Source organism: Rana temporaria, chromosome 3 (assembly GCF_905171775.1).
Source record: "Rana temporaria chromosome 3, aRanTem1.1, whole genome shotgun sequence".
NCBI lineage: Eukaryota > Metazoa > Chordata > Amphibia > Anura > Ranidae > Rana > Rana temporaria.
In genome coordinates this window covers 421,498,825-421,518,704 of record NC_053491.1, presented here as the reverse complement: position 1 = coordinate 421,518,704, position 19,880 = coordinate 421,498,825, and the positions used below count along the sequence as shown (strand labels likewise).

Sequence of the window (19,880 nt, the reverse complement as noted above, 5' to 3'; positions counted from 1 at the left end):
GTTGCGGGGTGATTTTTTCGGTTGGCGTGAAACAGGAGAAGTTCTGTTTTCGAGCCGTTAAGTTTAAGATAACTGATTGTCATCCAGTTATCTATCAAAGTAAGGCATTTCTCTAGTCTGAGATAATGATCCTTTTTGTTGCAGATGCGGAAATACAGTTGTGTGTCATCTGCATAAGAGTGGTAAAGTAACTTCTGGTTACTGATGATTTCAAAGAGGGGGCGGAGATAGATATTGAACAGTACGGGCGACAAGGGGGATCCCTGAGGGACTCCACATGATACCGTGCGTTTTTCTGGAGGTGAAAGACCCCAGTTTCACTATTTGTGAACGGTTTTCCAAGAAGGAGGAGAACCAGGGTAAATCACCTTCCGCGACTCTGGCTACTTCAACTAGCCGAGTCAGTAGTAGTCCATGGTCTACAGTGTCAAAAGCCGCGCTTAGGTCCAACAGTATCAGGAGACAAGATTCTCCTTCGTCTGCGGCCTCTAGAGCGTCATCCCATATTTTGAGCAGCTTCGTTTCTGTTCCGTGACACGGACGGAAACCTGATTGAAACGGATCGAGTAATTTATGGGTGTCTAAATGATGTTGCAGCTGTTGTACAACTTCTTTCTCCATTACCTTGGAGAAGACATTTAGGCCTGTTATGGGTCTACGGTTGTTTGGATCTTTGGGGTCAAGGGTAGTTTTTTTGGAATTGGTTTTATTGTACCTTGTTTCAGCAAGGTGGGCACCATGCCCTCTTTAAATGATTGGTTTATGAGCTGCGTGATAGCTGGTGCCAATATATTGGCACATTCTTTCAGCAGTTTAGTGGAGATGATGTCATTGGGCACTGTGCTGTTTCGCAGAGTACCGATGATGTTTTGAGTGGCAACGATGAAAATGGGTTTTAGAGTGAATTTTGGTGTTTGCGGCGGATTTATGTGGGTACTGTATTAGGTTTGTGATTTGGGCAGGGGTTGGTGACGGTTCTATTTTGCTGAATACTTTCACGGATTTTTTCAATTTTATTAATGAAATAATTCGATAATTTGTTGCAAAATTCTTGTGAATCAGAATTGGGGGCCTCTAAACAAGCAGGATTCATAGTCTGAGTGACCAGCTTGAGGAGTTCGCGGGGGCGGTTTAGGGCATTTGCGATGATGTTGGAAAAATGATATTTTTTTGGCCATAAAGATTTTTTTTGTGGTATTTCTTGGTTATCTTATAAATGGTGTGGTTTTCCTCTGAAGAGCTCCTTTTCCAAGCAGCTTCTGCTCTTCTACGTTCTTGCTTTAGCAATGACAGCTGGTCATTAAACCAGCTGGAGTTGTTTTTCCGGATGCAAGTTTTGCGTTTTGGTGCTACTATGTCAGCTGACTGTAGTAGCGCCTTGTTGATGGCGTAAAGTGTTTCTGTGGCTGTTTGTTGTTGGATTGTTTTTATTTTTTTTCCCTAGTTTTGTTTTGAAGAGTTCCGAGTGGAGCTTCTTCTGAGATCTAGTCATGTGAGTTGTCACCGGTTTTATCGTTTTTTTTGGGGTGGCGTTTTTGGTAATTGTGAATTTAATGGCATGGTGATCAGTCCATGGCTGCGGCTCATTTTCCAGGACGTCAATTCCCAAATCTTGTTTGAAAATGAGATCGAGCGTATGACCTGAGGCATGAGTGGGCCCATGTGTTAGTTGCTGCAGAGCTAATACTTTCAGATGGTCGATGCAGGCGTCGGCGACGGGGTCCAGTGAGGAGTTGGCCCAGCGGTTGAAATCCCCAAGCACCAAAAGGTGTTTGATATTTAGGGTATAGGTGGAGATGAACTCCGTCAACGACGTGAGAAGGTGCGTTTTTGGTCCTGGAGGTCTATAGCAAAGTAGAATATGGACCGTGTCTTGGGGATTTGTTTTCAGTTGCAGAGTGAGGGTTTCCATAAATGGAAGCAAGTTTTGAAGGACTGGTTTGGTGATCGAGAGGTGAATCTTGTGGATCACCGCCAGGCCACCCCCCCTTTGCCCCACTCTGTTTTGCATTTGAATGCAATAATTTGCTGGCACCAGTTCACCTACAATGGTGTTGCAGTCGGCTGTGAGCCAGCTTTCTGTGATACAGAGGCAGTCTAAGTCGTGTTGAAGGATGAAATCATGGATTTCTTGTCTGTGTTTTACTGCTGATCTTGTGTTGACCAAAGCGCTTAGGCTGGGGTACATGCGTGTAATTTTTGACTGTCGATCGTCGATTGATTCTTAACAGTTGCTCACTCCTTAGAGCTTTTTTGGTGACAACAGGTAATATTGAGGCAAATGGTTTTAGTTCCCAGATGGTTTCTGCAGAATATCTCAGGAAGAATGTCCAAGTGAGCTGTCACTCGTTGAGTCCTACCTCCCTGATTGGTCCAGAGGAAGGCGAAAAAACCCCAGGCGTGCTGTGCCAATCTGCAGCGACCGGGGAAAAATTCCTTCCTGACCCCTCAAGGGCGATCGATGAACCCTGGATCAATTGCTTAGTGGTTGAAGTAGTTATTTAGTCCCGGACGGAGGGGGCGTGGGGGATATGTACCTGTGTTAACGATGGGAGCTAGTTTCTGGTAATCTGGCTGTGGAGGGGAAAGTGGGGGTGAGTGATTGTGTTTTTTTTAAATTGCTTGGGAGTAGTAAGATGGCCGCCGACCGGGACTTTCCTGGATGCGGCCGCCGCGAACCCAGTAGCGGGATTGTCTGGGCCCCAATGGTTGAGGATGTCGGGGGCGGTAGCGGGGAGCTGATTAGGATGCGATGGGGGTGTATCGGTCAGCAGTTTCCCCGGGGCTAAGCCGTGGCTTATCCTGAAAAGGACGGCCGCACCCCGTCCCCGGGTAGGAGGATGGACCGGAGGCCAGATGGTGCCAGGCCTTACCTTGTAAGGAGCTGCCTATGGGGCGGCAGAAGATGGAGGTCAGAAGGGGATGGAGGATCGGTTGTCCTGAGTGTAACAGCGGGTGCTGCTGCCGCAGGGGGCTAGACCTGTCTGGGTGAGAGCAGACTCGTCGAGAAGCGTCCTACTCCACCACTGACTAGCGCTGACTGGTGCGTGGTTCTATCAGGTTGATCAGGTGATCACAGACCACTTTCTCTGTGTATTACGACAGCGGCATACAGTGGCTCATCAGGGAAAATTCTTCCATCCCCTCATTTTGCGTGGATGGAGGGAAAAAAAACAAGGCTTGCTATACACTAGCAGAATTTCATAAAAAAAAAAAAAATAATAATTCTAAATCATGCCACACAAGACAAATGTCTGAGCAGGAGATTGATGTACATACACGTTCTACAGATTCAGTGCAGCCGTGACATTTCCCTGCTGCTGCAGTGGTCACATAGACAGTGCTGCAGCTGAAGTTTTTTGGAGCCCGATAGGGATTTAGAGATATTATTTTCGATAGTCGTGTACACCGGCAATCCTTTCACAGCATGATGGCTCAAAAACAACACAAAGCATCGGTTTTTAAAAGTTTTTATTATCAGAACCTGAGATGGGAGTTTCAGAAGAAGAGAATCCAATGCATAGTGCTCCCTTATTGTACTGCCACAGGGGATGCAGGGGGATGGGGACATTTGCTTTGTACCAAGTTCCAACTTATATTGGAACCTGGATTCCCATGTAAACACCAATATAGACCAGAAAGAGACCCAGACTGACCACACGGAAATGTTGTGTTACTCAGACTTGACCGTTTTGAAAAAAAGGATGGGGGGGGGGGGGGGTAGGGGGGAGTGACCTAAAAAAAAATAAAAAGGAAGAAGAAGAGCAGATTAAACACTTGTCATTTTTGGGGATAGGAAGATTCTCCATCTCATTTAAAAATATGCTTTTCATAAAAAAAGAGCTCCAGGAAAATCCCAAATTTTAAATGTAGTCATATACTATATAAATGTTTTTAACACCTGTTATTTTGTGTTGTAAACAAGTATATGTAAAAAAAGTCAAAAACTTTATTAAATTTTATTTTAAATCCATCTGTCACACTGGGGAGAGTAACATTTACTTCCTGTTGTGTATACACAACAGGAAGTAAAAAGAAACTCCCCTCTTAGATTGTTGGTACTAAAACAAGTGACCTTACCAGAAGATTTATCCACCTTTTTTCCTGACCTAGTGACAACTCTAAAGGTTGTATTTTCAATTAATTCCAGTCTCAGTGGTCACAAAGACAAATTGAAAGAGTGAATCTCCCTAGCAGGGATACAGACCGTGATGAAAACCTGATTAAGCATAAACCGCCCCATGTCTTACAATGGGCACAATCTGTATTCGCTTCCATAATTATTGACAGACACATTTTTTTTAATCTGCAGGTGAAAGGGTCATAATTCATAGGGGGGAGGTGGGGGGTGGTAGGAGATGTGAAAGTTTTTGGTCAGCCCACATATATTTCAGGAAGAAAAGTTGCATCTTCTTAGATATATAATGTACAGGCTGAGAAAATAGTCTCACACCTATGTGAACAGTATTGTGCACATGGACAAAAACAGTCCCTGCTGGTACCAAAAGCAGTTACCAGAGTATAAAGACATTTTGACCAGCATTCCTCTTTAAAAAGCAGAACCTTTTTTTTTTAACCCCCTTAAAAAAAAAAAAAAAAAAAAAGAAGAAGTGGGGAAAAAAAATAAGAATAATACAAAAAAAAGTGTGCCTTTGGGTATTTGTGCTGCACTTCTTGCTTTTTGGCCTAGGCTGGGCCCACTGTACATATGCACAGCTATCCCAGAATGCAGTGTGCTTTACATCTGTGAATGCGTGGCATTTTCTGTGCATGCACAAAAAACATTGCAGGTAAATAAAGTGCCCCTATACTAGAACTGGCAGCTCTACAGCATGCACAGAACCCCGCCACCCCACCCAAACTTTCAAGTGGCAGCAAGAAAGAGGGCTGTGGGGAGGGAATGGATATGCAGGGTGAAGTGCGCTTTAGAAGAAGAGTTTGTCAAATTAGCTGTCGGCACCACCTAGCTCGCAAAAAGAGCCAGGTGAAAAATTGTCAGTCGAATAGCGACTGCAGCCAATCGGAAGCAGTTTCTTCTGGACATACTGACAGCTTCGGGTGTAGCAGCAGTCAGAATCCAATAGTTGGCTGGGGGGATTCCTCCATCCATGCCGTTTACCATCGATGGGGGAATACACATCATTTTTTTCTCATTCTGCCCTCTTGGCTGAATAAAAGAAATCTAACGGGCAAGGTTAGCCTTAGAAAGTTCATATATACTGTACTAACAGTTTTTCTATGTTCTGAAAATGGCTAAACCTAGCAAGTTCTGTGTCACCGCTATATTTTAAATAAAAATATTAGTCCCTGGAGTTCCTCTTTAGGAAAATGAGCTCACCTAAGGGAAGAGTGGCAGTAAAAGAGGGGAGCACTGGACTATGCTACTTTAGCAACAAAAACACACATCCATTCTACATTCCTTAACTGTGCTATTCTAGTATTATCTAGAGTTCTAATTCTGGGCTTGTATTATTCCCACAGACATTAAATATATATATAAGTCATACACACGCACGCACGCACGAGCACAGTGTCAGTGTGCAAATCAAAGCCAATGCTGGCCTCCGACATTAATAGGTGTGCTATTCAAGAGTTCTATTGCCATCTGGGATTATTGCACTGCACTTAGTGTATCACACATACATATCAGCTTCTTGGTTTCTCCTCCTCTATTGTTCTTCAAGATAAATAAAAAAAAAAACACTATTGGGTGTCAAGGAAGCAGCAGCAAGGAGGAACCAGAGGGCTGGTCAGTGTTGGACAGCTGTCCTCGGCCAAGGCTTGGTACCTCTTGGTCAGCTTATCAGCGGGAAACCAATGCAAATACATTGCCAGGTAAACAGTAACGGAACGGATTATGAAAAAATAAAAAATAAATGAAGTTCTATTCATTACAGTCTGGATGGGAGATGAGATCATTTGCCTTTTTAAAGGGTGTAGAGTGGGGGGAAAAAACATTTACCCCAAATTTTGTTTAGTTGATTTGGTCCATATATTGGAGGAATATAAACCACTTATCAATATGATAAACTCTCTAAAAACAGTCTTTGAAATACAGTGTCATCTCCATTACAGAGACTGTTGCAACTGGAGAGCGGGCGATTATTGGCGCAGGTGATGGCATGCTGGGTGTAGAAATCGGCAAGTTATCTGGCTGGCAAGAGCTGCAAATAATTAATACATTATGTCCAAAATGAGAAACATGATTGCATCTATATGCCATAATGTGACATGGAACTGGTAGGTCGGTTGTCCCCTGCAGAATCTTCATAGGCATGATGGCTAGAATAACCTATATAAATTCTAAAAAGGTTACCGCTCTGTGAGGTGGAGTCAGCTGTATCACCACACGCCAATATCTGGTGCTTTGCCTCCATACATATGAGAAACGAATGTTGCCATAAACATCCCTCTCCCTTTGGTCATTTAGGTCACCATTCTTCTGTCCTTGAAGCAAAATTAAGGATGTCAAATCAAGGACTTGTCGGCCTCTGTCACCCGGGCTATCCCAGCTGAATCTGACCCGAGAATGTTGTAAGCAGCAGCATTATGGCAAAGCCAGTGAGAAGGCCAGCATTCTGTATGAGAAAAGGGGTGAGGGGTCGACCTCCTTCTTCATCCTCCTTACTTACTTCATTCATCTCAGGGAACTAGAAAAGACAAAAAGAGAGCAATCAAGATGGATTCCAACAGGTCAACCGATTGATTTCTTTACCAACAAACAGGCAGCTAATCTCAAGAAATGGAGTAGAAGTTATATTCCAATCTTGCTAATTTTTCTATATAATTTTTTTAATTTTATAGGGTTCAAACCTTTTTCTTAAAATAGAACTATAGGCAAACTCCCCCCTTGGTAGCCATGGTCTCCCCTCTCAGAGCTCTTGCAGCAGGAATTTAAAGGCTGTCAAAAGGACAACGATATCAGAGCTTCTGCAGTGAACTTTGAGGATCAGTATCTCCAAAAGGCCTTCAACCACAAGGGTCAAATTAGAACACCTATATTGGTAAAATTGCACTGTGTAAGGAACTGTAAAATCAAAATAACTTCATGATCAGAATTTTTTGCATATAAACATGTAAATTTGAGCTAGTGATTAGAAGATCTTTATGGATCTGTACTTTTATGCATTCAAATGCATGGTTAAAAATAGAAATCTTTACTGACCGTAAGGTGTATATTGTTTTTAAAGTAGGATCCTGCTGCCAGAAAGCCCTTGCATAGGAATCAGTAAATTAAGTACGACCACGTACATGAGTCTGATGAAAACGGTCTGATGGAGCGTTTTCATCAGACGAACCGATCGTGTGTGGGCCCCATCATTTTTTTTTTTTTTTTAATTGATTGGAAATAGGGGGGGGGGGGGGGGGGAGACCACTACACGAATACAGCAGGGGCAGAGTCTACCTGTAAAAATGATTTCTACTACAAAACAATTACATTTCTTAGGTCTACGAATTTTGCTTGGACTGAAAAATGCACAAGGGTACATCTTGTGCAAAGCATAAAAAAAAAACGCATCAACTTTCAGTGTCCAAGCTACATTATGCGTTAGACCTGGAAACCGCATTGCTTTTGAAGAGTTTTGCCTGATTTTTGCATTTCTGTAGCTTATATCTAAATAAATAGCCACATTGTTCTGCTTCAGGCCATAACCTGCAGAGACCTAAGACGTGGGGTATTTAAACTGTAAATCACTCCAAGAGCCATGCCTTTCAGGAGCGGAATGAATGGTCCTTTTTGTGAAACAGATTATTCATAGAATTTCCACAGGAAGTTCTGAAATACCGCAAATCGGCCAGTAGGTGGAGCTGTGTGCACAATAAGCCGAGAGTTTTTTTAATGAAATTATGTTTCATGCTCTATATAACTGAGCCCAAAAAAAAAAAAGATGTTAAAATTAAACAATTTGTTGGGTTTCACATGCAATGTAACAATCTGTCCTAGACATAGTAGGATTTATATACATGAATTTAGGGGGAAAAAAAGACGTTGAATGACTCAACTATTTTTGTTGAGTTTCACGCACAAAGTAACAATGTATCCTATGCACAGCACATTTAGAAAGGAGAAATTTGAATGGCTAAAGCAAACGTTTCCCCTTTTCTTTGGTACAGGAAAGCACCACTATAGTGTATGAATCCCGATACAGTTTATGCAGGATGAGAGCAGGGAAAGTACCGTTTGGATCATGGGAATAGAGCCATCTTTATACCTACAGGGAACCGGATGAGGATAGTCATGTGGCAGCTGATTTTGCTAAATATGAAGGTGAACGCTCCAGGGCTGTCACCTTAATCTCCATTCACTACCTGGATGTGTCTTCAATCTGGTATAGAAAATATGCACGTGCTTGGGCCACATCAGAGACTAATTATACAGTCAATAATTCAGCCCTGTTTAAATCTAAACTCCAGGGAGGCCACCAACGCCCCATATAAAATGTATATGTCCTATCAATTTATTTCTGTCCATATTTTTTTCTGTTTAGATTTTTCTCAGTCCAGTGAATGAAAAGCTAAAGCCTGATTAACTCATCTCTCCGCCGCTCTGCTCTCTCTCCTCCTATCGGCATGATCCTTGTTAGTACATGATATAGGAAACGAACTGCAAGATGTTGATATCCGGATAAATGTGGGTAGTTACTGGTGTTTATAAATTACTACTAATGATGAATTAAGGAATAACGGGGCTGCATTAAGTTGTGTCTTTTATATCTGCCTGGAGTACAGCCTTAAAAAGACCGTTTTTCACAAAAGTAAAAAAAATTAAATTTTTTAAATGTCATTAAAGCGGTAGTTCACCCCCCCCCCCCCCCCCCGACACATTTTACCATCGAGACAGGCATTGTAGCGCGAGCTACAGTATGCCTGTCCCGATTTTTTTAACCCCGTACTCACCTTGTACTCGGACATCGTAGATTTCGGCTCCCGCGGGGAATGGGCGTGCCTATGGAGAGGGAGGATGATTGACGGCCGGCCCTGGCACGTCACTCTCCCCGAAGACAGCCGGAGTAGGTCTCGGCTCTTCACGGCGCCTGCGCACAGGCTATGCGCACGCGTCGTGAAGACCAAGCCTATTTCGGCTATTTCCGGAGAAGCGCGACGCGCCAGAGCCGGCCGTCAATCATCCTCCGTCTCCATAGGCACGCCCATTCCCCGGTATCTTCGATGGACGACTGCAAGGTGAGTACGGGGGTAAAAAATTCGGGACAGGCATACTGTAGCTCGCGCTACAATGCCTGATTTTAAGGTAAAAGAAAAAAAAAATTTTTTTTCGTCGATAGGGTGAACCCCCGCTTTAAAAACGATCGTGTGTGGGCTCCAGAGCATTTTTTGCGACGTTAAAAACGGGCATTCAAAATTTAGAACATGCTGTAAATTTTTGCGTCGTAAAAAATGGTCGTGTGTGGGCTTTTATGACGTGAAAATAACACGCATGCTCAGAAGCTAGTTATGAGATGGGAGCGCTCGTTCTGGTAAAACTAGCATTTGGAATGGAGATAGCACATTCATCACGCTGTAACAGACTGAAAAGCGCGAATCGTCTCTCAAAACTTTTACTAACACGAAATCAGCAAAAGCAGCCCCAAGGGTGGCGCCATCCGAATGGAACTTCCCCTTTATAGTGCCGTCATACGTGTTGTACGTCACCGCTCTTTGCTAGAGCATTTTTTTTCACGATCGTGTGTAGGCAAGGCCGGCTTAATAATAATCGGGTTGAATAAAACATAGGGCCAGATTCACAGCAGAAATACGCCGGCGTATCTCCTGATACGCCGGCGTATTTTCAAATTTGCCGCGTCGTATCTTGATTTGGAATCCTCAAACCAAGATACGATGGCTTTTGGCATAGAGCCGACAGGCGTACGGCTTCGTACGCCTTTGGATCGTAGGTGTAATTCTCCGGCGGCCGATGGGTGGAGTTTGCGTCGTTTTCCTGCGTCGGGTATGCAAATTATCCGTTTACGGCGATCCACGAAGGTACGCGCGTTCGTCGCATTCACTTACGCCGGCTTTTCCCGTCATAAAGTTAAGAGTGCTATTTAGATGGTGTAAAATTAGACCATCCATGTTAAACTATGGCCGTCGTTCCCGCGTCGAATTTTAATTTTTTATTTTTTTTTGCGCAAGACGTCCGGGAATATGAAAGTGCGTTACGCACGTCGCCGTTCAAAAAACACGTCGGGGCGCCGTAATTTCGCGCAAAGCACGGCGGGAAATTTTCACACGGAGCATGCGCAGAACGTTCGGCGCAGGAGCGCGCTTAATTTAATTGACACACGCCCCATTTGAATTAGGCGGGCTTGCGCCGGACAGATTTACGTTTCGCTGCCGCAAGTTTACAGGCAAGTGCTTTGTGAATCAAGCACTTGCGCTGAAAAGTTGCGGCGGTGTAACGTAAATGAGTTACGTTACGCCGCAGCGCAGGTACATGAATCTGGCCCTCAGTTTTTTCTAGACCATTAAAAACTGTCGTGTGTACGCGGCATTAGAAGTATCAGTCACATATGGATGTCATAATTTTCAGTCGGCCTAAAAAACCCATACACTTTATATTGCTTAGCATAACCATTGTGTAGCAATACCGAGCAGCATAATAAAACAGAAAATCTCTCAAATAATGAGATTCAAAAAAAAGGGGGAGGAGTTTTGGTATCTTGAAATGTTAGTTAAAAGTGAATAGTTGTTCAGTCAGTAAAAAGGGGCGATAAAAAAATAAAATAAAAAAAATGCATTATCAGTTGTGACTAAATATATTCCAGGAAGGTGCCCAATAACTAGAAGATAAAATGAAAGCTTGGCTGCATACTTATTGATTCATCAAAACATTTCTTGGAAAATGAGGTCCTTCCATGGCACCTAATAGGACAGGACAAGGTTACTGCTTGTTTGTGCTCACCATGTCAGCAAGTGCAATGTACAGAAACATCCCTCCTGCCAAGCCAAAGATCCAGTTGGAAGAGAAGTGACTGCCCGCTAGGATTCCAAAGCCCAAACCCAAATAGCAGCAGCAGGCAGACAGGAAGTTAAAGAAAAGAGCCTGGCGAATGCTCATTCCGGCATTTAGCAGTATGACAAAATCACCTGCAACAAAAACACAAAAGATTACAGTAAATGAACACATTCTGAGGGGAAACAAAATAATTTCATACGAAAGGACAATGAACTTTAGTTCTGAAGAACATTGTGAGGTTAAAACGTTTCAAGTTTACAGCAGGCTTATGAAGGAAATGGGTTTATTATGTTTTTTGTTTTATTAGATAAAAAGGTCAGCTGCTGAACATGGTTCAATTACACCAAACCACACTAAATATTTATTATATGCAATGCTGTCACAGAACAAACATAATTGATTATATACGTCCCAGAAGAACTTTACCTCTGAACATAATAAAATTATATATCACAATGTACAAAAGTACACCTCCTTCCATGAGCTCACCACTGATCACTATGCATTTTTTTAACACTCTTTGTTGACACTGAACATTATATGATCACATTACTACTATATTCTACAGGCCCAGGTGCCCAATGTCCAACCCCTTGGTACTGGTTGGCCCTCAAACTCAAGCAGTATGTAGCGGGAGTTGGGGCACCGATTTGTTAGGGCTGAAGGCTCTTTACTACCCTCAAGTAACAGGTCCCTAGTCTTACCATATTTTGCAATATATCTTCAGTCTACAACCAAAACTGTAGTAGGTCCAGTTTCTTGTTCTCAAGTATGTATTTAGGGGGTGAGACAATGCAGTGTGAGGCACTGTCACTGTGAGAATATTGAAAAGTGTGACACAAGATTTGCATTAAGGGTTAATGCAAGGTTCAGGACTATCATTTCTAAGTGGAGAAAGCTTTTTTTTATAGTTTTCTCCAGGTTCTGCAGTTCTGGATCTTTCAATCCTGTGTCCAGGTTTTGCTAGATGCCTGCAATCTGTCTGAGTACACAGGTGTGCAGGGTCCTTATATACTCAGGTCTGAGGATAGCTCTGAGCTCCCAGTTGGAGACCGCTCCCAATGTGGGAGAATAAAAATATCATCCAGGGGTCAGAGGGCCCAGCCATTAGCCAAGGGACAGAGGGTCTCACTGAGTGGTCAGAGGAACCCCAGCCAGAAGACAAGAGACAGAGGGTCTCACAGAAAGGGTCAGAGGGGCCACAGCTAGCAGTCCTTGTTGAAGGAGTCAGTTCAGCCCCTATACGAGTGTCAGGAGAACCCTAATCTATAGGCGAAGAGTGGGCTGTACAGCAGGACTGCGGTTAAAGGCTAAGAAAGCCAAAATTACCCAGGAGAGATCGGCAGAGAAACTGGTAGGAAAAAAAAAAACCTACAGAGTGTATAGAAAACAATCACTCCCATTTTAAATAACCACAGCCGCGTTGCAGCCTGAAATTGAAGACAGGCACAGTTTTTGTGTTATAAGTTGCACTGAGTTAGTACAGCTGGATAACATCCAAACACAAGAAATCACAGAGTTGGAAAAAGGATCACCCCCTTATGTCAGTATTTTGTTGAACCACCTTTTGCTTTAATTACAGCAATTAGTCTGTTGGGGTAGGTCTAACAACTTTGCAATATTTGGCCATTCTTCTTTGCAGAACTGCTCAAGTTCAGTTAAATTTGACGGTGACCGTTGGTGGACTGCAGTCAAGTCATTCCACAGATTTTCAATGGGGCTCAAGTCTGGGCTCTGACTAGGCCATGCAAGGACATTCTCCTTTTTCTCCTTCAACCACTGTGTGCTCATTTTTCCTTCTATCCTGACAAGTGCTCCAGTCCCTGTGGCAGAGAAACACCCCCATAACAGATATTATCACCTCCATGCTTTACTGTAAGAATGTTGGCGAGCTGAAGGATGGTGAGCTGTATTGAATTTCCAGACATATCATTTGGTGTTGAGGCCAAAAAAAAAATTAAGCGGTTGTATAGTCCATAACAAAATGTTTTTTTTGGTCACCTGTAAAGGCAAAAGGCATAATGAGCTAGTATTCACCGCATACTAGCTCATTATGAAATACTTACCTTAGAACGAGGTTTCGGTACCTTACCTGGTCCACGCCGAGGTAGCTGACATGTTGCCCCTGCATGTCTTCCGGGTATAGCGGCTCCAGCGCTGTGAGTGGCTGGAGCCGCAATGTCGTCACTCCCGCGCATGTGCGCGGGAGACTTCTTTTCGGCATGGTCCGGCGTCTGCTTGGCCTTAAAGCGGTGGTTCACCCTCCTTAACATCATTAAAGCATTAAATTCGGCATCGTAGCGCGAGCTACAGTATGCCGGTCTTAAATTTTTAATCCCCGTACTCACTGTGCTATGGATCATTGAAGATTCCGACTCCCGCGGGGAATAGCCGTGCCTATGGAGAGGGAGGATGATTGACGGCCGGCTCTGGCACGTCACGCTCCCCAAAGACAGCCGGAGTAGGTCTCGGCTCTTCACGGCGCCTGCGCACAGGCTATGCGCAGGCGCCGTGAAGAGCCAAGCCTATTTCGGCTATTTCCGGAGAAGCGTGACGTGCCAGGGCCAGCCGTCAATCACCTTCTCTCACCATAGGAACGCCCATTCCCCGGAATCTTCAATGATCAATAGCACAGTGAGTACGGGGATAAAAAATTTAAGACCGGCATACTGTAGCTCGCGCTACGATGCCGAATGTAATGGTAGAATAAAAAAAAAAAAAATTTTTTTTTTAATAGGGTGAACCCCCGCTTTAAGCTGAGATTCCCCTGTGCGAAAAAAATGACTATACAAATACTTTAATTTTCATCTTATCTGACCAGAACACCTTTTCCATGTGGCCTCAGAATCTTCAAGGTGCTTTTTGGCAAAGCTCTTTTTTCTTGCAACCCTCGGATGAAAAGGCACATTTGTGGAGAATGGGTGATATTGTTGTCACATGCACACATTGACCATTCTTTGTCATAAATTCTTGCAACTGCTTCAGAGTTGCTGTAGGCCTTTTGGTAGCCTCGCTGACCAGTTTCCTTGGGCTCTTTTATCCAGTTTGGAGCGACATCCTGACCTAGAGAGGGTCTGTGTACCAAATACCTTCTACTTAATAATAGATATCAATGTGTTGAATTTTTTTTGTATCCATCTCCTGACTTTGTGCCTGTCCAAAACGTTATCCCAGAGATCTTTTGACATTGCCTTGCCAACCATAGTTGATTGTTTGCTTCAGTTGCACTACCAGGGACATGGAATGCTCCAGGAAAGCTCTTTTCATCCTAAACTAATCAACATGACCACAGCTGATCACAGTTGAAAGTCAAATTGCTTTGTGTGCCATTAAGAAGGTGATCAGCTACACCCAATTGAGTTAACAAGTCATTTTTAAGAAGGAGGGGCGATCCTTTTCCCAACTCAGTAAATCGGTTTTTGAATTTTTTGTTTTGACATGTTGGTGTTCTATCTTTCACTTGAATGTTAAAAGTTGTACTGAGTAAATACAGCTGGATAAAACAAAACCGTCTTCATTTCAGACTGCAAAGCAACAAAACTTTATTTTAAAAAAGGGGGGTGATTATTTTCTATACTCACTGTAAACTCAGCCAACCTTTACTTCTGGAGGGATTTTTTTTTTCATCCTTCCTCTCTCAGACATAAACATACATTTTCTTTCAACTGAGGTAATTGAAGGAATTATCCATACCGAGCTCATGTGGGAACTCTTCACACAAGATAGCAATTGACGTGCTGACACCCTGGAAGACAGAAACTGTAAACGAGGCTCCAATAGCCAGTCCATCTATGAAGTTGTGTAACCCATCACTGAGTGTGATCATCCAGGCCAGAGTGCCAATGTCAGAGTAATGGATTCCTTTTAACCAGTAGCAAGAACTCTGCTGACCTGGGAGATCCTGTGCGGGAGGAGAAAAAAAAAAATATATATAGTTTTCTATTATAAAACTGAGCATTAGCTAAAAATTACCTTATGCTGGATATTCTGCCGCAAGAACTCCGCTGTCAGAAGTACTCTTACTGCTGTCCACAGCTCATGTTCTCAGTCCACTAATTTACAGCAGTTTGTCACACACATATAATATATTATTACTAAAGACTACAAGGTAACAAATATGCCAGGAGTACCACTGACAGATGAGTTTTTGCATTAAATCCAATTTGTATTTAAAAAGCAAAAGACAAGCTGTCTGATTTTTAGGTTTTAGTTAATGGTATACTAGAATAAAATTCTAATGGATAATTACAAAACAAAACCATTTAAAATATTTTAGCTTGTGTAATGGATTAAATCCCACAGAAATCTTTTAAAATTTCTCATCAGTTTACATAATTAGACTATTGTAATATACATTCTGACATGTGCGTGATGCATGTAACCAACCTGTACTGCCAGCGACCCCACCACAACTTTCTCATCACCAAGAGGTTGTCGAAGGTCAGATTCGCTGCCACCTGGAGGAGGAATCATGTGATCCAGGTCTCCGTTCTGCAGCTTCTCAGTCACTCCTTCTTCAGTATCACGCTTCCTGGCATCTGCCGTGTAGTGACTGTGGCCATGCTGGAGAAATGGGGAGGGGGGACGACGGTGAAGAGGAAGGTTAACACTTAGTAACGCCCATAGGAAAGAAAAAAAAACTTTGGCATCATAGGGCACTGTACAAAGCCAAACAAGTGTTCAATATAGAATAAAATGTACCAAACACCTTACAAAATATACTGCACCTACAGTTAAAGAATCATTGCTTTTAGAGATTTTAAAGGTAGACCCCATTCGCCCTTCCATGTGCTTCTTGCTGCAAAGGCCAGTTATGGGTTGAGATGGTTGCCATTTGTCTGTACGGTTGGTGAATTGGTAAAAGGGACGCACTGGACACATTTGCTGCTCTTGTGCTTTTGCTGGGTGTCCTTTTGCGTCCCTGTACCTTTAGGGGGGGGGGGTGCTCCCTCCAGGCATACATATGTATTCCAACTTGGGGGACTCTCAAAAATATAGGAGTTAGGACTGCAGCACACTGGGGTGCCATGACGTGGCTGCTGCAACTTACGCATATATTTGCAAATATGTGCAAACTAAACCACTTATTTTTAACAAACTGTTACATAGGGTCAATTTGGCTTGTTGACTAGTAAGTGATCTGGGAATTTTTGTTTGGACTGTAGAGAGAGACTTTATTGGGTAGAGATTGGAGTCTAAAAAACAAACACGCAAAGCCCCTATTATTTTGACATGTAAATGTTTTAGCCCCTATTCAACACCGTCTTCTGTTCAAGCTTTAAATGTGGACATGTATACCCTAGGAGATACATATGGCACCACAGTAGGAGTCTGCCATTCTTCTCAAAGACAATGCCAAAATTCTTGATTTAGGTGCAAGAAAAGAATTTAACCTGGAACATTTTATGCAAATAAACAGGCCTTAAGCTATCAGGTACAGTTCAAAAGGAATAGATTGTAAGAAAACTAGAGTAATGCAAGTGATCCTCAAAAGTGACAAACATGTCTGTAGTAACCAGAAAGAGGACTTGTTTACTTTTCCCAGTAAATAGAATATACAGCAAGAGCTAGTGGGAGGTATACAGATTTTTATTGCTGTATTTTGGTGTGCAGCGTTACCCTACAAGCTTCTTCCATCTCTTTAGACTGTGATGGCAAGATTGTCTGTTAATGGCTGTGTAAAGCTGGTGATAGATGTATCAAAATTCCGCCAGTTTTGCAGGGAACAGACACATTTCAACCCATGTGTGGTCGCTTCGCCTCAAAAGTAGTCAATCTAATGATCAATTTCTGTCAAACGGGCTTGCAGGAAGGTTTGCCCATTGGCTTCAGCTGCTAATCAGTGTATTCTGACAGTGGAGGAGTCCCACGGTCAGAGTACAATGTCCCAGCAGGGAGGATTCCCTTATCCATCACAATTGTGTGGATTTAGAAATCTGCTTGTTTTTCCTGGCTGAGCAAAAAGGAAGATCTGCCTTTGGATACAATATTTAGTGAAAAAGTTGCAGGTTAATAGTTTGGCGACCATTTACAGAGTGCAGGGGTACAATTCTATCTTCATGTTCCATTTAGTGCCTGGTTTCATCAGCTTTTTGTTTCACAATCACTAAATGGTTACAAGTGTAGCTTGGCTGGCAAGGGAAGAACAGCACCTGTTTCCAAGTTAAAGATAAAAAAAAAAAAGAAAAAAAGAAGGGGAGGTCGCTGAAAATTAGAGATCGCCAGCTGCATAGAGAATAACAGGTCCTATTCTTATGTATTGCGTAAGAGCTTTGGTGAACGTGTGCAGTTCTTAAAATAATTACTAGCTATGTATTCATAACGACCAAAGCAGGTTTTGGGGGGACAAGTAACAGCTGAGCACGTGATGTATATTCCTTAACAAGTAAAAAAGGTGGTTAAAAAAAAAAAAAAAAAGGCTAACTATGTTGGGCAATAAGACACCTGCCTATCCCAAAAATCACCAGAAGAAAAAATGACTATGCACAGTGGAATGCACATAGGAATAGCATAAACACACAATAACCTTCCAACAGATTAGAAAAAAAAAATATGAAAATGTTGTATGATCAGCATTTCCCATGGTCAAAGTATTATGCCCAATATGGCATAATAGAGAGTCTCTGCTCATCAGCTTTTGTGTAAATATCAGCTTGGGCTATTGAGCACTGTAATAAAAATAAAAAATAAAAGGGGGGCTAAGAGACTGAAATATTCTGTACATTTAATATGTAGAGTTCTCATGCTTTGACCCATTTTCTGCTTGAGCGCTTCAATTTGTTTTATGGAACTGCAGAGGAGATATAGATAGATAATATATTTTTATTTATTTGTAATCCATATGTACAGACACGCTTCCATGCTACAGTTGCCCAATTGTTGGCATATGATTGAACATTTTTAAAATAAACAAAAAAAACACACAAACACCATGCTGGTCCAAAAGGAGAATATAAGCTGGTTGGAAACCGGAGTGTGCATGGGCAGCCAGATAAGGCAGCAAAAGTCAAACTTCTGAAGACCTTTGACTCCAGGCACTCAAGCTGAGGTGTCAGGTTCAGATACAACATGTAAAACTTTACAAGTACACACATTTCATGTACAAAGACAGCACTACAATACAATTCTGTTATATCATTTCATAAGACCAGTCATGACTATGCTTGCATTAAAACATGTTGCATAACACATCTGCTTTTACAAATCTGCTTCTATTACCAAGTACAAGATAGAACTGTGCTACGACTGCTGGCACGTTACCTCATGTTTTTTCTTCAGCAGCATTTTTAAGACCTTCTCAGTGAAGAAGAAGAGATAGAATCCCCCAAAGATCACAGCAGAGGTTGATACGTAGGCATCCTCCAAAGGATTAAAGCCAAAGGCCTGCATTATATGGAGAAACCAGATCAGTGGGGTATACAGAAATCACAGCGTCAGAAAGATACAGAGTGGCTAAGATATACTAAAGGGGGCCTGTCACTATATAGTAGAAGGTATTGCTGAACAATGAGAAGGGTAGGAAAAGCTGGATACCGGCCTTGTTTATTTTTATTTATGATAGTTTTTATGTATTTTTTTAAGTTTCCCCTGTCCTGGTAAATCCACACCTCTTTGCATGTCACAATGCTAGAAGTCAGTTTATGAAATGACACATGGGACAGACACTGGGAAGTCAGAGGAATAAGATGAAGCTACATAAAAAAAATGTAATGGAGAATGAAAACTCAGACACAAAGGGGTTTCATTTACTAAAACTGGAGAGCGTAAAATCTGGTGCAGCTCTGTATAGAAACCAATCAGCTTCCAATTTTTTTTTTTTCAAAGCTTAATTGAACAAGCTGATTGGCTACCATGCATAGCTGCACCAGATTTTGCCCTCTACAGTTTTAGTAAATAATCCCCAAAATGATCAGTCAGAAGTTGAACCCTTCTCCAGCTTTAGCTCATTCTCTCTTCATACCAGCCTCCTAGAGGAACACGAGTGTCTGTCACACCCAAGGCCTCATCTACATGGCAGCTGCTAAAAACGGACGTTTAGGCCCGATTCACACATATGCAGGTTGCATATTGCAGGGGCATTTTGCGTTTTTCAAAACATGCTTTTGATCCATTAAACCAAGATCCACAGATGTGAAATACATCCATAGGAAATCATGTTAAATTGACTGTAGTGTGTTTCTGCAAAACTAAAAATGCATAGGTGTGAACCAGGCCTCAGGAGCAGTTGTGCATTTTTGTCAGCAGCCCCTGAACTCTCCTTATTTTTATGTGTACATGTACAGTCAGTCGTTAAGACCAACTTCACACTGGGGTGGGTTTCAGGTGCTTTAGCGCTAGAAATGGCTTCTGCTGAGCACCTGAAAACCACCTCCCATTCATTCCAGTGTGTCTTTTCGCACACTGGGTCGGTGCGCTTGCGGGACATTACGAAAATCCCTGCAAGCAGCATCTTTGGGGTGAGTTGGGAGCGCTGTATTTAGCGCTCCCAAAATACCCTGCCCATTGGAATGAATGGGCAGCGCTTTCAGAGCGCCCCGCAAAACTGACTTTAACTTTTTTGGGGATAAAAAGCACCCCACTAGTTATTGAAAGGCTTAAACCTTCCTAAAGCGCCGCTAAAACGAGTGTGTTTTCACTGTGAAAGCGGCCTTATAGTAGTTTAGAGGCAGTTGAGGTTACAGGCATTTTTATTTTATTTTTAAAGTAGAAAAATCATGTTCAGGACTGTAATTTACCGGCATTTCATGCGTGTAAATGCGGTAATCGGCATTTAGATTTACAAGAAGGGAAAACATTTCTGATACATGTATTTTAAAAATTTCACCACATGCTGTTGCCTGCATCAATGGATGAGTCCAGATGCGATGAACGCTAGTCCTCTCGCGCAATTTTGTCTTCGTCGCCTCAGCAACATCAGGAGCATTTC

At 42.5% G+C, this 19,880-nt stretch overlaps 1 protein-coding gene across 2 annotated transcripts in view; it reads right to left on the bottom strand.

Moving 5' to 3' along the window:
- Nucleotides 1-3,827: 3,827 nt before the first annotated feature.
- SLC39A14 (solute carrier family 39 member 14) overlaps nt 3,828-19,880 on the bottom strand; it is a 43,065-nt gene continuing 27,012 nt past the window's right edge. For both annotated transcript variants that reach the window (XM_040346161.1, XM_040346160.1), the window contains exons 6-10: nt 18,215-18,337; nt 15,341-15,517; nt 14,648-14,855; nt 10,901-11,085; nt 3,828-6,650 (exon numbers count right to left, since the gene is read on the bottom strand). In XM_040346161.1, coding sequence (XP_040202095.1) covers nt 6,504-6,650; nt 10,901-11,085; nt 14,648-14,855; nt 15,341-15,517; nt 18,215-18,337 — 840 coding nt within the window. In that variant the 3' untranslated portion in view covers nt 3,828-6,503. The remainder of the gene's footprint in view (nt 6,651-10,900; nt 11,086-14,647; nt 14,856-15,340; nt 15,518-18,214; nt 18,338-19,880) is intronic.